A 20,075-nucleotide genomic window follows, 5' to 3' on the forward strand; every position below is an offset into this window, starting at 1 on the left:
TGGAGTCGGCCACATCCCCCTGCCTCTGGCCTGGGTGTCCTGGACTACACCCTGCTCATTGGTCGGAGCCCGCCCCTGGTTTGAAGTGTGAGTTAGAAAAAGAACATAACTGGATTTCACTGCCTAATCAGCACATAGGTCTTATTACCATTATTATTAGTTTGGGTTCTGGGTCACATTCAGCTGTGCTCAGGGCTCTCTCCTGACTCTGTGCTCAGGGCCCATTCCTGGTGGGCTTTGGGGGACCCTGTGAGGTACTGGGGTTTGAACCTGGGCCCACCACATATAAGGCAAGCATCCTCCATGCTGTACTATCTCTTCAGCCTCCCATGGCTTTTATATCTATTTACTATTGAATCACCATGAGATACACAGTTACAAAATTGTTCATGATTGCATTTCAGTTATATAATGTTCCAGCATCAGTCCCTTCACCAGTATAAATTTCCCACCACCAATGTCCTCAGTTCCCTTTTTGCTATGCTCCTTTATTTATTTTTTATCATTATTATTATTTTTAGGTTTTGGGGCCACATCTAGTGATGTTCAGTTGTTATTCCTGGGTCTGTGCTCAGGAAAGCATATGGGGTACCATGAATCAAACCCAGGTTGGACACATCCAAGTCAAGTGACCTCCCACTGTACTATCTCTCCAACCCCTCCACCCCCACACAATGTTTTAAAGTAATACTGGGGAAACATGGGCATACACATAGAAACACATAGAAACACACACACACACACATACACACACACCACTTTTCACATAATAGTCACACATCACTTTAAAAGAAATTTAAAAAGGCATAAAATCTGTGATAATTATGCAGTGAAATGCAGTAAGCAAACTACGAGAGAGAAGCAGGTCAAATGTTCACTTAAATTCAGTATTAGTGCTCGTTTAACTAAGCAGATATTAAAGATACTTCTTATATAAAACAACAACAGCAACAACAACAAGCAGATGGCGAAGACTTCTGGCTTTCATCCACAGAAACTGAACGGGCGGGGGAAACAAAACAGGAAATTTCTAAACCCGAGATTGGGGTGATGCTGAGGTTTTCAGCACGCAGACAGGCACAGGCCTGGACAGCTGCTCAGGGCAGATGGGTCCTTTGACAGCTGAACATTGCAGCATTACTGGTGACTCTGTGGTGAGGGCAGAGAATGGGAGGCCATCTGTCTGCTAGCGGGCAGCCACGCTCGCTACCAGCAGGTAGCCACTGCGGAGAATGAGACACAGAGCCAGTGTCAAGCCAGGCTCTTTCAAACCTCTGCCGAGCACGCGGGCCCGGAGGAGACGCTCACCGTGCTAGTGAGACCGGCCGCCAACACTGCAACTCAGGCGGCCTTTGTTCAAAATGGTCGAATGCCCTGAAACAGACCGTTCGCGGAGAACGCTCTTTTTGTTCTTTTCTACTTACCTCAGCAGGAAAGGGGAACAGTTCACGAATTCAGGATCATCTCTAATACACCTAAAACTAGCTGCCATTTATTACAGAAATATAAAAAAGATTGTAGACAAGTAACATACACAGGTATTTTGTAGGTAAGTGAAATATATTTGTTGTAAAAGGTTTATAGTGAAAAATGAATATATCTCCTTCCTGTCTCTGCCATCCAATTTCTCCTTTCCTGAGATAGTTACTCATTTCTTTTTCTTTTCTTTTAACAGATTTTATTTATTTATTTATTTATTTTGCTTTTGGGGTCACACCCAGCATTGCTCAGGGGTTACTCCTGCCTGGCTCTGCACTCAGGAATTACTCCTGGCAGTGCTTGGGAGACCATATGGGATGCTGGGGATTGAACTTGGGTCAGCTGCATGCAAGGCAAACACCTACCCGCTGTGCTATCACTCCAGCCAGCCGCAGTTACTCATTTCTTACAGATCTTTCTACAGTCTATTATGCATTTAGTTTTGTGTGTGTATGTGTGTGTGTGTATGTGTACACATTAGTAAGGGGGTCAGGGAAAACACACACCTCGCATATGTGAGGCCCTAGGTTTGATCTCTGGCATTGCATTAACTTCAAGCATTGCAACACAGATGTTATAAGAAGTGACAGATATATACTATATAGATACTATATAGATATATAGTTATGCCTTTCTTGGGGGGGGGGGGGTGATCTGCACACACCCAGCAATGCTCAGAGTTACTCCCAGCTCAGTGTTTGGTGGCCTATGTGGTGCCAGGAGTTAGCCTCGGGACTCTAGCATGCCAAGCCTGCACTCTAGCCCGTTGAGCCAGCCCTCCTTATCTTTGTTCCCACTCTCTTTCCTTCCCTCACTTGCGGCTGTCGCAACCCCTGAGGTCACATGCAGTGGCTGTGGGGCTCACATACTTTGGCGCTGTGCTCATACATCTTCAAGGTACTCAGGGCCTGGCTGGCAGTGTTGGAGACCACACACTGATGCAGTGCGGGGCTCCCAGAAGGGACAGCTGCCGGAGCTGTGCTTGGACCAGGTGGGTGGCACCGGGATTTGAACTTCCAGCGCAGGCTTCCTCTGCAGGTCCTTGTGGCCACTGAGACATGTCCTGGGCCCTATATCTATATAACTTATTTTTTTTTTATTGGTCGTATTTTAAATGAGTCAAGGCTTAAGAAAACCTGGTTAACTTCATTACAGATCTCAATGTATTTGACCCTGCGGGACCTCCCTTCTCTCTCTGATGTAATTTCCAATCTGTGGACTATGGCCCCGACTTGCTGGCACAGCTGTGGTCGCAGGGGTTTCCAGACGGGTCTCCTGATTGGTCTGTGTTTGAGCCATGCTGGTTAACATTCTAGACACAGAGTTTCTGGTGTTAGCCTTTGGAATACACTTCATCAAGAACCAGCTTTCAATTTCTCTCCCGCTCATTCCAGTTTGATCTAGGGCCCAGCAGTTCAGGGTTAGGTGGCCCCCTGTGGCCAGGTTCCCCTTCCTTCAATTGCTCCAACCCAGATCACTGGGGCATGCCACTGAGTGTCAGGCGCGTGTCTCTGGGTGGTGTGAGGAAATACAGGCTGGCTGGGAGGACACGTAGAGGCCAATCAGCAGTGGCGGTGGTCGGGTGTGGGAATCATTTCCGCCCATCCGAGTCACCACGGCTGTGGGCTGGGTGAAACCAGGGCTCAGTTCAAAGTCATCAGTGCCCTTCTCTGCCTGGCTTCTGAAAATGGGCACTTCACCTAGTCTGAGTGCTGTGTCCAGACAGAAGGGTGGCTAGCTTCTCTCTCTTCCTCTTTTTATTTTATTTTATTTATTTTTCTTTTTGAGTCACACTCGGCAATGTTCAGGGGTTACTCCTGGCTCATGCACTCAGGAAATACTCTTGGCGGTGCTCAGGGGACCATATGAGATGCTGGGAATTGAACCCGGGTCAGCCACGTGCAAGGCAAATGCCCTGTCTGCTGTGCTATCACTCCAGTCCCTCCCTCTTTTATTTTAAATATAAAGTTTGGGGCCAGGAAGATGGCTCAAAGGGCTGGCGCACATGGTCTGCATGTGGGTTCCATCCCAGATACATGACCTTGTGAACACTGCTAAGTGTGGCCACTTCTCAAACAACAACAACAGCAGCAACAACAACAACGTGGAATTTGTTTCTTAGTGCTTGTGCAGAGTTCCTTTGCTGTTTGCTTTCCGGTTTCTAACTTGCTTGGCGTGGAGGCAGAGATTTGCTGACCTATGGCCCTTGAGAAAGGTGAGGTTCATCTTCAGGGTTTTCTGAACTTGAGGTGGTCACTTTCCTCACCATCCCCTCTCTGCCGCCACACCTGTTCTGGGCTGACATGTCTTTCCGGTGCACCCTCCAGGTGCTGGGGCCAGTATGACAGGCCTTTCCTTAACCCACAAGCATTCTGCGTGGCAACCAGGGAACATTTTCTCTTATCCAACTGGCCAGCAACTGCCAAGCTGCCTCTTGTTTGTTCTATCCTATATTACTGAAGTCTTATTCATTTGCTTTGTCAGTGTACGGATTAGGAAATAAGTATTAGATTTAACCAAGTACTATTTTTTATCTTGTACTAAGAACTCTAATAAATAGAATCATAGACATTTTTAATGACTGGCCATCCTTGACTTCATTATTTTTTAAAAAATGCTCATGAATATTTTGGGACAGTGCCAGAGTTGAACCTCGAGTCCCTGAAGTAAAACATGTGCTTTTAAGTCCCTTGGGCCATCTCTCTAGCCCCATCCTTGTATTCTTGGGGCACAGTCTCATTGGTCACGATATATTTATCTTTTTTGGTTTGTTTTTAGGCCTCACCCCTTCTATCCACCCCCCCATGGTGCTCAGAAATTACTCCTTGCTCTGTGCTCAGGAATCACACTTGGTGGGCTGGGGGGGACTATATACTGGGAATCAAATCTGAGTCAGCCACATGCACGGCAAGCACCCTACCTGCTGTACTATACCTCCGGTTCCCAGAATTAATCTTTTATAGCATTTGCAGATTTTTTTAACTTCATTTTGAATTAAAAAAGAATATGGCCAATCACATCCCATGGCCACCTCTTCCTTATGTAAGCTTATCCACTGGCCCAGCTTTACAGATTCACAACTAAGTCTAGGAAGAAATGCAAGCTGAGTGGCTAAAACTTTCATCCAGTACTGGATAAAAACTCTGGGGTGCCCTGATGAGGGGGGCGGGCTGAGCTCCTGCCCTGCTGAAGCGCCAGCAGCGGTGCACCCTCCCCTCCCCCAACAGCTGCCATTACGCCAAAGGTCCAATTCCGCTGCTTCACAACTAATCTCTGCAGAGACAGCAAACTGATGAGAATTCCAGGTAAGCAGGATTTCATACTCTGGGTTCTTCTGGGAGTAAGGACAGGACCCCCCTCACTCCCTGTCGCTCATATTTCTGGAAGCCTGGCAGCCACACCCATATCCCACAGTTGCCACCATGTAAACTTAGCAGCTCAGTTCTACAGATCCTGGAGTTCTTGACACCTCCAAATTCCACATCCCAATAGGAGCACAGCAAATTTGTTTTTTTTTGCTTTTTGGGTCATACCCGGAGATGCTCAGGGGTTACTCCTGGCTCATGCACTCAGGAATTGCTCCTGGCGGTGCTCGGGGGACCATATGGGATGCTGGGAATCGAATCTGTGTCGGTCATGTTGGCTGCGTGCAAGGCAAACGCCCTACCCGCTGTGCTATAGCTCCAGCCCAGGAGCACAGCACATTGAGTGGATAGTAAGAGACGCTAGCTAAACTCAATAAACAAAAATAACAACACAGATGGCTCAAGTAGCAACAGTTTAGTAAACCCTTAGATGAGGACTCAGTGACCCCATCGTGAGATATAAAAATTTTCACAAATTTTCCATTTATACTAAAGTATATTTTTGATAATCCCATTAGCCATTTAGTTGTAACAAATCATATAAATTATTTTGTGCCTGCAAAGGGGACAGGTTTGGGGATGACTGGGAAAAGGGGACAACGGTGGAGGATAGGTCACACTAGTGGTGAAACTGGTGTTGGAACATTGAATGCCCTAAAGAATTGTATCATAAACAACTTTGTACACCATGGTACTTAAATAAAATTAAAAAAATGTACATGAAAACTTCTGCACCAAGTTGAATTGGCTTATTTATTTATTAATTTTTGCTTTTCTGGCTTAATGGGATAGGTTATCCTCCCCCCCCCCCCACCCCAATATTTACTCCTTCTGATGTTTGGCTAAAATTTTGATCATGGACTTTAAGTATCAAACCTTTCTCTTAATAAATTTTTTTGTGGTGCTGGGATCAAACCTGGGCTCTGAGGCCCACTCTCTACAGCTGAGCTACATCACTGCCAGTTTATAATTACAGAACTTCTCAGGACATATGTTAAGGACATTTTTCTAGAAGATGAAGAATTGGTCTGGAGTTGAGTACTTCACCTTTTGAATTTCCATAATTAACCCAGGCAAAAAAATAAGATGATGTGTCACAGCATTATTCTTATAAGACCTAAGCCATACCAATGTAATGACACTTGAAAATAAAGGAAATTGCTAGGAAAAAAATTAAATTAACCTTTCCCCCAAGAAGTCAACAGCAAGGTGATGACTACCACTCTGAGTCAGAACTCTAAGACTGAATTTTCTGAGGGTCAACCTCTAAACACAAGTATAAATTAAAAAAAAAAAACAGGCATTATGATAGCTTTTTTTTACTGCTATTTGTAAAACCGAAAGATATTTAGAATTCTTAGACAAGCTAAAGATAGGAAGGATGCAAATAGGAATGTACCAAGGAACATGCAGATAAGGAACAAAATGGCCAAAGGATTCTAGGACCATATCACCCATTTCCATCATCCAGAGACGTGCTGAATGATTGACACAAAGCCCTTAAACTTCCCAGGAAAAGCACATTGCTAATATGGGAACCCAGATTAAATATAAAGAACTAAAATTCCTTTACTTGTCCATACTTTGGTACCACTAATTACTACAAGGAAAATAAGTCTGGAAATTTGACTTAGAGACTTAAAAGAAGTAATCCCACTTCCATGCCTTGTCCATCCATTTGAAACTCTTAGTATTTCTCTTTGCATTATAGTCATTTGGAAGACAAAAGAAATGTTTTCACACTCATATACATACACACACTCATATATATACGTATGTATATATACACACATCAATATAAACTATATATGTAAGGTAAGGTAAAGGTAAAGGCCCTCCCGTTGATCGTCGATTTGCTCGAGCGGGCCCAGTAACGTCTCCATCGGAGACTTTGTTGTTACTGTGTCTGGCATATCGAATACTCTCGGTAGCTTGCCGGGCTCTCCGAGAGGGGTGGAGGAATCGAACTCGGGTCGGCCATGTTGGCCGCTTGTAAGGCGAACGCCCTACCCGCTGTGCTATCGCTCCAGCAAACTATATATGTAATACACATATATGTAAATACACATATATGTAGTTTCTTAAGAGTCTTAATTTTTTTCTACCAGATGGGAATTAGATGCATTCAGTTAGAGAAGATGTTTATAAATAACTGTTTGTTCTAGAATATAAGGTTTAATAACATAAAACATATGGCCTGTGCAACTCACCTCTAAAATTATATTTCAAACATTTGTCCTCAAAAAAGAATACAGTGAAATTAGGTATGTGGTTATCATATTCCATTTAGAGAAAGCAAAATCATATCTAAACTTGAGAAAATCCAAAAATATCAATAGGGAATGCATTGCAACCACTTGGGATACAGAGGAAAGCCTATTTGGAAGGAAGGAAAGAATCAAAGCTTTGGCCCATTCCTCTCCAGCATCAAGTGGCAGGGGGCAGAGAAAGAGAGTACCACAAGGAGAAGATGGTCTGATTTTAGAGTCAGAGCAAACACCATTACCGCCTATGGGAAGACAAGCCCCATCTCTACAACAATCCCGGTAAGTAATCAGAGAAAAGTTGCCTTTCCTTACAACTGCCATTCAACAGTCTCACCACCCTCAGCATCAGCCTCCCTGTTCATAGTTCTCACATCACTGCTCACTGCACCACATACAAAAGTAGCCAGGTCATCATCACTACTGTTGTGAAGTTCTCATATTAAATTGGACTCCAGGTTTTGAGAGGGTGCTGCTTCACATTCCTTTGCAGAATTCCAACACCCTTTATAGAGGGGTCATTCCACTGAGTCCTCCTAAATCTACAGGTGCTTTTCCTAATTCGTTTAAATTCAGAGTAGGCACACATACTGGTTCATATTCAAACACACATATTCACTGGAGTTAGAAGCTGTGACAATAGGAATGTAAAGTAATTTTCCTACAAATTTAATTATTTTTGCATTGGCAGCAAAGAGGCACCACTCAGGAAATCGCTCTTGGAAGCTAGAAAAGCAGAGGATTCTCCTTGGTTTTGAAACTAAGCCTGGAATTTACTTCTACCCTCATTAAAAAGATGATTTTAAGTTCTCCTTATGAAGAAAAATAATTCAGATATTGCACAAAACAAGTTCAGAGAATTATGTGAGAAGATTCCAACTTGTATATGTTCACAAAAAGCAAACTTTACCTCTTGAAATGATTCGCTAGAACTCCAACAAGCTCCCCAATTCGATTTTCATTGGTTGGCTGTTTGCTGAAGAGGCAGACAATGAGGTCTTTGTTGTCTTTTGTGTGGAACACGACAAGTTGGTCCTTTCCGTTGGAGACACTTAGACCCGTCAACTGCAAAGAAACAAAACATGGAAAATATCAGGGTGGTTCTCAAAAGAATTATGAATATATATAGTGCAATGGTTCTGCCCTGTTAACTCTGATGATGCTGATCTTGATCAAAATTTCATGAGATTCGGAGATAAAAGAGGTAAAAAGGAACAAAAATAATAAAATGGAAAGCAGGAAATAACAGAAAAATCAATGAAACATTAAAACACTTGAAACATTTGTTTTTAAGGTCAATAAAATTGCTAACTCTCCAGTCTGAAAGAATGAAAGGGAGAAGACCTAACTAAATTACTAGTCTCAGAAATGAAAGAGGAGATATTACTACAGACCACACAGACATTAAGAAAATAAAAGAATACGGGGCTGGAGCAATAGCACAGCGGGTAGGGTGTTTGCCTTGCACACGGCCGAGCTGCGTTTGATTCCCAGCATCCCATATGGTCCCCTGAGCACCACCAGGGGTAATTCCTGAGTGCAGAGCCAGGAGTAACCCCTGTGCATCGCCAGGTGTGATTCAAAAAGCCAAAAAAAAAAAAAAAACAACTAGAATACTTAGAATTAAAAAAATGCTATTTGCAACACGATGATTTACAATATTACTAATGATAAAACCTCATTCATACAACGTTCCAACACCACACCCTCCACGAGAGTGTTTGCTTCCCTTCACCTGTGTCTCCCATCCTTACAGAAACCATTTGGGGAATACTTTCAGTAACTTTGAAAAAAACCAAATGATTTCTTGAAAGCCATAGATTACTAAAACTCAACTAAAAAAAAAAAACAGAATACCTGAGTACAGTTACATCTATTAAATCTGCAAACAAAAGCCATTCATAAAAGAAAATGTCAGAGCCAGAGATCTCACAATAAAACCTACCAAATGCTTAAAGAATGCACTGTAGGACTGTCCTCCTGTTGTTCATTGATTTGTTTGAGCGGGCACCAGTAACGTCTCCATTGTGAGAACTGTTGTTACTGTTTTTGGCATATCAAATATACCACGGGGAGCTTGCCAGGCTCTGCCGTGCGGGCGGGATACTCTCAGCAGCTGGGCGGGATATTCTCGGTAGCTTGCCGGGCTCTCCGAGAAGGACAGAGGAATCGAACCCAGGTCGGCCACGTGCAAGGCAAGCACCCTACCCGCTGTGTTATCACTCCAGCCCCATAATGGCAATAATGATAAAAAAAAAAAACTATAAGGCAGAGCAGGAGAGTACAGTGAGTAGGTGTTTGCAGGGTTAGATCCAAGGTGCCATGTATGAAAACAGAGCCAGGAGTAAGTCCTGAACACTGCTGGGTGTGAGGAAGAAAGGCAGGCAATAAGTACTTTTTAAAATCATTTAATGTTTTCAAAAATGCAAAGTTAAGTGAAATAACATAATAAACTCAACTTTACCACAGGCCAATGAGGTATAAACAAGAGTCAAGTTCCTAATACGTATTTCTAATCACAAATAAATGCTAAGTAAAAACATAAAATGCCTCCAATATTAATACACTGTATTCATTTTCTTTTTTTGGAGCTAGGGCCTACTCCTGGCTGTACTTGGTGCACACTAACTACACTAAGCAGTACCTGGGATCAAACCCAGGGTGTCAGACATATGAAGCATATGCTCTGTCACTTGAGTCAAATCCCCATTCCCCACACATTCATTTTCTAAGCCACTTATTCCAGGTCAGAACCTATTCCAAAAGATCAAGGTACAAGGCTGGACAGGATCCCATTCCTTTTCAGAGCATTTTCACATACCCATCCACATTCATTCACACTGAGACAGCTTATAAACACTCCTCCAATCTAATGTGCACATCTTTTGGAATATGGGAGGTTACTGGAGAACAAAGACATAGAGGAAACTTCAAACTTCACCCAGACATTGGACCTAAACATGAAACAATTCCTTTTTTCCTTCATCGGCCTTATAATGAATGATGATGAAGAAAACGCTACTCAAAGACTTGCTGGGGCCGGGGATGTAAATTAGGTAAGTAGATCATATTCCTTGCATGCTTAAGGTCTATCTATTGGGTTAGACCCCAATACTGATGTGGTACCACAACAATTAAAAAAACGGATCTGTTACATAAGTAATAAGAGGTTTGACAGTGAATGCCATTTGTTTAAAAAATAAAGAATGATTTAACCAATATTATATTTACATTTTGTTTTAAATAATATATACTGTAGCACTGTCCTCCCCTTGATCATAAATTTGCTGGAGCTGGCACCAGTAAGGTATCCATTGTGAGACTTGCTACTGTACTTAAGAAATAAATAATAACAATTCTTCAAATCTCTAGTAGAAAACAGGAGAACACAATAACTAATTTTAGAAGGTTAGCTTTATTTTGGCACCCAAAATAGTCAAAGATGGTATAAGAAAAGTTAAAAATCATTATCTAACACCTTTTATAAAAGTGAATATAAGAATGGCCAATATATTAACAGGCTGAATAAAAAAATGTTAAGAAAAAACACCATAACCAAGTGAATTTTTTTTTCTGCTCAGGTGAAGAGCTGGGGATCAAACACAAGACCTGACACCCTCACATAGGCAAGACCTGTACTCTGCCACTAATTCTTTCCTGGGCCCTGAGAGCAGATACTTAAGAAATACAAAAGCAATCAAGTATTAAAAAAATTAAGCAATGTAATTTATCATAGCAAGGGAATGATAAAGACATATTATCATATAATTGATACAACAAAAAGATCTTGACAAGAGTTAGGGATACAGTTCAAGTAGCTCACAGCTCAGCATGTGAGGCCCTGAGTTCAGGACCCAGCACCCCAGTGATCCCCTGAGTTCTGTTTGGGAGGCTCTGCAGACCACCTCCCCAAACCCTTAGGAAACCAATATTGGAGGAGAATACAACACAGTAAGTGGCATGTATAGAAATATCACCGACATTAAACTTAGTGGGAAAGGCTAGATGTTTTCTCCAAAGATAGGACATTAAGACAAAGCTTTCCATGTTCACTACTGCTCATACCATCCCAGTGGAAGTTCTAGCCAGCAAAGAAGGCAGGTTACTGAAATTAAAGGGCACACAGAATCAATGGGAAAAAATTCAAAGGTGTCCATTTTCAAGTTACATTGCCACAATGATAGAAAATCTCAAGGAATCTATAAAGTAGTGCTTAGAATTAACATGTGGTTTAACAAGATCACTGGCTACGGGGTCAATATGCAAAACTACTTGTGTATACTAGTAATGAACAGTAAGAAACAAATTTAAAAACAAAATTAATGGCAACAATTTCAAAACCCAAAATACCCTTCTCCCCAAGTCCTGTGGTTCTCGGGGGCTTACTCCTGGCTCTATGCTCGAATCACTAATCCTGGCAGGCTCTGGGGTATCAGGGAGTGAGCCTGGGTTGGCTGTGTTCAAGGCAGCACTCTACCCACTGTACTATCTGTCCCTCCCTAAAACCAAAAATACTTTCACATTCATATGTTTCAAAATGACCCAAAGCAAAGTTTAACTAGAACCAAAGCTTTTCGTTGCTAGACAATACCAAATACTGGTGAGGATCCAGAAAAATAGAACTCTCATGTACAGCTGTTGGGAATGTAAAAATGCTACCTTCACTGGGAAACCAGTTTGCTGCTATGGTAGAATTACAGACCCTGCAATCTCTTTTATCATTAGGAAACAAGACCTTACGTAAACATTTACAGATGTTCTGTTTACAAATGTCTCCCAGCTAGAAGCAACTAGACTATCTACCAATAAGTGAATGGATAAAACTTAAGCAACAGAAAGGTCATCAACAATAAGAAGAATGAACTAGTGATAGAAGTGACTGATAAGTAATATCAATGACCCATTTCAAAGGTCTTATGCTAAGTGAAAGTCACCAATTCTAAAACACTGTATACTGTGGCTCCATGATTGTGACATTCTCTAGAATGTTCAAAGAATAGTCAGGGTTTAGAGGAAGAGGTGTATGACACAAGGGAGTTTTTCAGGGTGAGAGAAGGACTATGGTGATTACAGTAGCATTTACAAAAATCTATGCATATGTCAAGAATCACAGACGTGTATACCATCAACACCACCAAAAGTCATTTTTACTTTATTAAAAAATTATCATTAAAATATTTAATTCTTTAAACATTTTTTTAAGGAGTTACTCCTGGCTCTGTGTTCATGAATTACTCTTGGCTGTGCTTAAGGGACCATACAGGATGCTGGGGATTGAAACTGGGGTCAGCTAGTACAGATAGTTCCTGCTGTACTATCTGGCTCCCAAAATCTTTCTTCCTTCCTAAAGTCTCCCTCCCTCCCTCCCTCCCTCCCTCCCTCCCTCCCTCCCTCCCTCATTTCCTTCATTCCTTCTTCTCCCTCTGTGCTCTCTCTCTCCCTCCTCCCCTCGCTTACACACACACACACACACACACACACACACACACACACAGAGCCAAAGATGCTCAGTGCTTTCTCCTAATTCTGTGCTCAGGGATCTCTCCTGGTGGACTCAGGGACTATATGTGTTGCCGGGCTTCGAACCCAGGTCAGTCACATGCAAGGCAATTGCTTTACCTATTGTACCATCACCCCAGCTCCCATATTCTTTATATGTAAACTTAAAAAACAAAGCTCCTTGGTCATTTTCATCCCTCAATATTCCATTGTGGTCACTGAAGCCACAGCCCCAGTTATTTTTTCACCCTTTGGTGGGTTCTACTGCAGAAAACACCAAAGTGCCACCTCCTGGCCACCATGGGCTCTGTCAGTTGGTCCAGCAACCATCATGGACAATCCTCATCGGGGGCACTGCAGTGTGCCCAGCAGCCTGCGTGGGCACAGAAGTCCCACAGACGTTCTGAGGACAGACCATGTTTTAGGGGTTCATGGTCCTGCTGGATCAGTGAATGAGACAAAAGGCAACATGAACACTTCACAGTTTATCCACCCGGGAAGCCTTTTCGTTCCATGCACACATTTAATAGAGAAGAAAACCAAAGTTCAAAGAGGTGAGCTGATTTTCAGACCTTTGGAAGTGGAATTCTGGCTCGCAGGTGGCCAGATCCATGTTCATTCTATCCCAACTGGCCTTTGCAGAGAGAAAGTACAAATGAATATAAACGACATCAGAACCGCTCTATGTGAGTCTCCATAGGCAGTGAGTTCTTAGGGTGAACTCAAAGAGCGCTTTTCACACGCTGATGTGGGGACTGATAGTAGTCCGCAGGTATTCGAAGTTGGAAGTCACAGTCTCTCTCATCCCACTGAAGGCAATGTTTTTCCACTGCCAGTCTGCAGGAAGAAAAGCCCTGGTTTCCAGAATGTCAGGTTTGGGTCACGGGGATGGCTCACAGGGCTGGAGGGCAGGCGGTAGGAGCCCTGTCGGGTGTAACCCTCCCAACCCCAAACAAAACAATAATGCCAGGCTCAGTGATGGATATAGAGGAGGGAAAATACTTAGGAAATTTGAAATCATTTCATAAACCTGCAATGGTAGACTTTCTGGGGCTTCTGTTAAAAGAATCTCACTTTTTTTCGAATTAGGAGCGCGGGGGGGGGGGGGGGTGGGGGTGGTGCTCTTTAGAGATGCTGAGGACCACCCAGGTGCTTCCTGGTGATTCTGGGACAACCATCTTGATGGCTTAATACATGGGCCCTGCAGTGCTGGGTATTACTCAGGCTACCCCAGTGGCACTGGGGGACTTCCAGGGCTGCACTTGGAGAAGCAAGGGGGGCTCACCAGGGACCAGGAACTGAACCAGGCTTAGCTTGCCTGCAAGGCATGTCCTTTAACCTCAGTACTATCTTTTTCTGACTTTCTGGGGCTCAGATGTTTCTTATCCACACAATTTTGTATGATTTAATTAGAAGTATCTTTTTCTTAATTAAAAAATTTTTGCCTGTGATGTTTTCCTTTAGTTGTTATGCAAAATTTGAAGCATTATGAAGCACTTCAAAGGCGAATCCAATTAAAACCTAATAAAATGAGAAATGTGACAGTAGCCTGTCAGTACATGCCCACATGCACATGAGATGCAGGGGCTCAGGAAGAACAGGATCCAGCAGCAGACTCTGAGACCCTCAGCAAGAGGGGTGTCCCAGGACGCAGCTGCGCCAGAGGAAGGCACCTATGACTCTTCTCAGACACTGTCCCACCTTCTGGCCGCTCCCTGTTCCGCCCCCAGGGGAGGCCTCATGCTGCTGTGTCTGCCCAGACCTGCAGGCAGGCCAGAAAGAAAAGCGGGTGAGCACCACCCAATTTCTCCTGCTCCAGGACACACACAGATAAGAAAATAAGTGATGAAATATATCATGGAAGATCAAGTCCCCCTTGTGGTCAAGGCAGGAGAGATTGCATCCTGAACGTGTGTGTCCCTGTGTCCAGGGAGATAGGAGAAGGTGGGAAGGGAACAGCCCAGATGTTCATCAGAGACTCAGGCTCATAGTCTTTGATCGCTGAATTTCTTGGGATGCTCTTTTTTTTTTTTTTTCTGCAAAGTAAGGTCACAGTGGATGGCTTGTCTTGAAGAGGGTGGTAAAGATCAAACTTTCACAAATGAGGGGTGTAAAAAGATAAATAAGCAAGGCTCCTCCAACAATGAGGTTTCTACACTCCAAGCTGCGATGCAGCCTGGTCTCTGGACAGCTATCTGGTGGTTCCAGGCAAGAGAAAAGGGTTGGGGCCAGGACACGGCTGGCTGTTGGAAGGGGCCACTCCCCTGCTTATCTCACAAAGCCACAACATACAGGCAAGTTTCTTTGACAAAAGCGAAACTCCTTATCAAGGCTCCACCTTGAGAGGCCTTTTTTTTTTTTTTTTTTTTGGCATTTTGGGTGACACCTGGTGACGCTCAGGAGTTATTACTCAGGTTCTGCACTCAGGAATTACTCCTGGTGGTGCTTTGGGGCCATATGGTATGTTGGGGATTGAACCCTGCTCCGCCAAGTGTAGGGCAGATGCCCCTCCCCATTGCACTATTGCTCCAAGCCCCAATGGCTTTCTTGTCTCATAATTTTCCCTTGTCATGCTCCAGCAAATCTACGCCTTCCTTTCCTTTGGTTTCAGAAAGTGGAACAGGGCAGATCCCATCCCTGATTGGATTCCATCTCATCTCTACCAAGGCCCCCCTTCACTGGGAGGACTCCCAGCACACTCTGAACCAGTAGAGACCCTCTCTCTGCACCCCTCCTCCCAACACACACACACACACACACACACACACACACACACACATACTTAATTTTCAAATTTAAAACAGAGGTGGCAAGATTGAGGACATAGGGCAGGAGGCCTCTGAACAGAGGCAGTGCAAGCAAGCCGAGCAAACAAGGAGAGGAAATCTTTATTTTGGGGCCACAGCTGGCAATCCTCAGGGATTAGTCCTTGGCTTTGTGCTCAGGGATCATTCCTGGCAGTGCTTGAAGGGGAAGGGGGCATATGTGGTGCAGGGATTGAAGACCCAGGTTATTGGTGTGCAAAGCAAACAATCTTGATCATCTAATTTCTTGGCACACCGTCTCTCTCTCTCTGTTTTTTTTTGGATCACACCCAGCAATGCTCAGGAGTTACTCCTGGCTCTGTACTCAGGATTACTCCCAGCAGTGCTAGAGAGACCATATGGGATGCCAGGGATCCAACTCAGGTCGGGCGCATGCAAGGCAAACAACGTCCCCCCTCTCCCCCCGCCCTGTACTATCACTCCAGTCCTGGCACACCATCTCTTTTTCTACAAAGTAAGATCATAGTAGATGGTGTGTCTCTATACAAGACCTTACCTCTGTACTATCTCTCTAGCCCACGAAAGGATATCTTGAATCTTTATTCTTATTTGTAAATGTAAATGCAGAAAAGACTAATACTAGACAAAGAAATGTCTAAAAGATAGATATAACAAATAACACAAGGGAGGCAGTAACAACACAGTGAAGAAAAACAAAGACCAAAAAAGATGTCAGAAAGATGCGAATCTCTCCACAGAACAGAGTTACAGGTACCAGTCCTATTTAATTACCAGAGAAGCATACAGATATTTAGCTCAGAGGATTTAGAATTTTGGGGGGGGGGCCTACATCTGGTGGTGCTCAGGGCTTACTCCTGGCTGTGTGCTCAGGGATCACTCCTAGTGGTGCTGGGGATTCAAACTTGGATCTGCTACATGCATGGTAAGAGTCATACCTGCTGTAGATCTCTTTGACCCTCCTGAGAACTTCTTTTCTTTTTTTTTGCAACTGTTGTAGGGACCACTCCCAGGGGTGCTGGAGTGGGGTTGTGAGAGGCTGAAATGCAGTGCCTGGAATTGAGCTAGGGCCTTCTACCAACCATTGAGTAATATTACCACTCGCAGAGAAAAACTAAGTTATTTACAGAAAAATAAAGTTCAGGTTACATATTCAATTTTTTTTTGGTCTGAAAATGTAGGAAGGTGTCAGACAAGGAAACAAAGGAAACACGTTCATTTTTATAAGATTCACAGTAGGAGATGAGTGAGATCATTTTACTCTCAGTACTGATTAGGACAGAGAAGTCAAATTCTTTAAGAGTAACCAATATTTGAACTAAGAAGAATGTACATCTTCCTAATAATTTATAAAAAGGTACATTTGAGCACTAGTTTAAAAAAAAGCAAGTAGAATAAAAGAAAAAATAACACAGAAGCATAAAAAAGCCTTTTAAATAACAATTAAATTTATAAAAACATATTGTCAGTTTCTGTAAGAAATGCTAACGGAATGCAAGGTTCACAGGGTTGGCCAAGAACAAAACTTAGCTATGCACAGTTAATAAAAGATGCATCTAAAACAAAAAGGCAGACAAAAGAGAGAGGACAAAGATATACCGGAAAGTGGAGGTGGGATTAGTAATAACAGACAAAATAAAATCCAGGGCAAGAACATGAAACTTCTTATTGTTTTATACTGACACAGGATAGCTTAAAATAAAAAACTATCAGTCTCCAAGCATCAAACACTGTGGTGCTGACACATATAAAACAAAACCCACCTCTAATACAAGAAGAAATGGACTGAGTCATGATTTCAGTGGGTGACCCAGTCTCTGGCAGATGATGTAGATAAAAAAAAAAAGCAAATGAGGGTGCAGCAAGTCTGAATAACCATGAGATTGAATAGCAGCTTATGGTATTTTAATATACATAGAAAACACATATATTATTTATTTACTTAATTTTTCTTGTGGAGTTTTGGGGTCATATCTGGCAGTACTCCAGGACAATCTCTGGCTCTGTGCTCAGGAGTGACCCCTGGGTGGTACTTGGGGAACCATATGTGATGCAAGGACTCAAACTGGGGTCCGAGCATGCCAGGCAAGTGCCCCTCTACTGTCAAACCCCACATTCTCTCCCCAATTACAGAGTAGGATATGCATTACCATGGCTTATAACCTCAGTACAATAGAAGTAGGAAATTATGAAAGGTTATTGACAACATTTTACTGTGATCTCTTTCTTTTTTTAAGTACCTATTTGGGTCTGTGAGATGGCTCAAAAGACTGGAGTGCAGACTTGGCATTCACGAGCCCTGGGCCCAAAGACTGAAACTGCACAGTCCTCTGAACAACATCAGAAGCAACCTGTGATTACAGAGGTAGGAGCAGACCCTACCACTGCCAGCAGGCCTGGGTGTCCCCTCACTGAGCAGTGGATTGGGAGCAGGTGCCCTGGCCAAACACTGCCAAGTATGGTCCTCAAACAAACAAATAAACAAACAAATAAAAGCATCTCTTTAGTCACAATCATAGCTAACCGATAAATGAGAAAGAATCTACACATCAAAATTTATGGATGCATTTATTTTTAAATACCAGTCCCCAATACTTTTATCCTTAACTAAGAAAGAAAAGGATCATAGAGCTATAAAACAAGAGCTATAAAACAAAAATTGAAGATTAATAAAAATAAAAATAAATAAAAAGCACTTGAGAGGTCAGGGATGTGGCTGCCCCACAAGTCTGAGGCCCTGAGTTCAATCCCTGGCGCCATTAAACAAAAAAGAGCAATAAATGAAACTGAGGAATGAGAAACAGTATATATGACAAATCCAAGAGGTGGTTCTGTGAAAAGAGAAATTAAAGAACAAGTCCTTTACCGATCTACCAAGGAAAACATAGGGGCAGCACTGCACACACACAACAGGGGAACAGAGAAAGAGAGAACCAGGGTGAAGGAGCTCGCCTGGCATGGAGCAACTGCAGTTCAATCCACAGCCATGTATGACCCACTGAGCACTGTGGCTGTGACTATCGTCCCTGAGCACCTCGGGGTGTGTGACCCCAATGAACTCCCCCTCATAAATTGCCAAATCTCCCAAATATCAAGAGAAACAGAAAAGGTTCAAAGAGAATATGTGCTGACTTTAGTAATTACTAGAATATTTAAATATATAAATAAAAAATTGATATTAATAAATTGAATTTTTTTGAGGTTGGGTTGGGTTACATCCAGCAGTGCTCAGAGGATATATCTAGCTCTGTGTTCAACAATGACCTCTGGAAATGCACGGGGAACCTAATGTGGTGTTGAGGATTCAAACGGGGGGTAAGCTGGATGCAAGGTGAGCACCTTAAGCCCTATCCTATCTTTCTGGGCCTGAAATTGAATATTTTATAAAATGTGATAGCACAGCGGTAGGGCATTTGCCTTGCACGCAGCCAACATGGCCAACCCGAGTTCGATTCCTCCACCCCTCTCGGAGAGCCCGGCAAGCTACCGAGAGTATCTCGCCCACACGGCAGAGCCTGGCAAGCCACCCATGATGTATTTGATATGCCAAACACAGTAACAACAAAATCTTCAATGGAGATGTTACTGGGCCCGCTCGAGCAAATCGACGAACAACGGGAGGGCCTTTACTTTACTTTACTTTACTTTACTTTACTTTACTTGAGTCACAACCTGGTGATATTCAGCGGTTACTCCTGGCTCTGCACTCAGGGATTATTCCTGGCAGTGCATGGGGGACCATATGGGATGCTGGAGATTGAACCCAGGTTGGCTACGTGCAAGGCAAGTGCCCTACCCACTGTACTATCTCTCTGACCCTGAAATATGTGATTTTATAGAAACACACATTACTAAAATTTATTCAAAAGAAAAATAAAACAATCATAATCAATTTAGAATATGAAAAATGTTTTGTTTTGTTTGGGGGCCACAGGCAGCAATGCTTGGGGTTACTCCTGGCTCTGTAGTCAGGAATCACTCCTGGTGGTACTCAGCGCACCATATGGGATGTTGCACATTGAATGTGGATTGACCGCATGCAAGACAAACAAACTACTCACTGTACCATCACTCTGACCCCCCAGTTTTTTTTTAAATGTCAGCAAACTATCTTCAACATTTCTGGGCACAGGCAATGTTAAAGGCCCAGAAAATTTCTATGCTACTAGCTACTTTAACAGAAAAACACAGGAACCATCTTGACTGTCAATCCTGAGAGCAAAGCTTGTTGAAGATCTCACACAGGCATACCCACAGCAAGCTTCCAAGCACAGAGACAAATCCTTCAACAATGAACAAGCTGAATTCAACAGGGGGCTCCACTGCTACCAAGAGGGCATATTTCACAGGTGTGAGGGTGGTTACTAACAAACGCATGAATATTGCTCAGCTTATTAAAGACTTGGTGCTAGCATATTATCTATCTCTGTGCTGTGTGACCAGAACCAGTTCCTGCCAGGGAGGCTCGACTGCTTCCACGCAGGGAGGAAGTTTTATATTTGGACCAAGTTTTTCTGTTTAAAAAAATCTTTTTTTCCCTCTCATCCATGGTATGTAAAACAGATTTCTTACCACAATAAGCTGATCAATAGGAACATTTATTATTATTGCATCAGAATAATATTGATTTAAATTTTTTTTGCTAAACACCCTGTAATCTTTGGCAGCAAGCACTGTGGGAAGAA

General features: G+C 43.0%; 1 protein-coding gene across 1 annotated transcript in view; it reads right to left on the reverse strand.

Moving 5' to 3' along the window:
• MYO1D (myosin ID) overlaps positions 1-20,075 on the reverse strand; it is a 392,202-nt gene that overhangs the window by 92,223 nt on the left and 279,904 nt on the right. The window contains exon 21 of the mRNA XM_056127580.1: positions 8,019-8,173. Coding sequence (XP_055983555.1) covers positions 8,019-8,173 — 155 coding nt within the window. The remainder of the gene's footprint in view (positions 1-8,018; positions 8,174-20,075) is intronic.

Source organism: Sorex fumeus, unplaced genomic scaffold (genome assembly GCF_029834395.1).
Source record: "Sorex fumeus unplaced genomic scaffold, SorFum_2.1 ptg000063l, whole genome shotgun sequence".
NCBI classification, from domain to species: Eukaryota; Metazoa; Chordata; class Mammalia; order Eulipotyphla; family Soricidae; genus Sorex; species Sorex fumeus.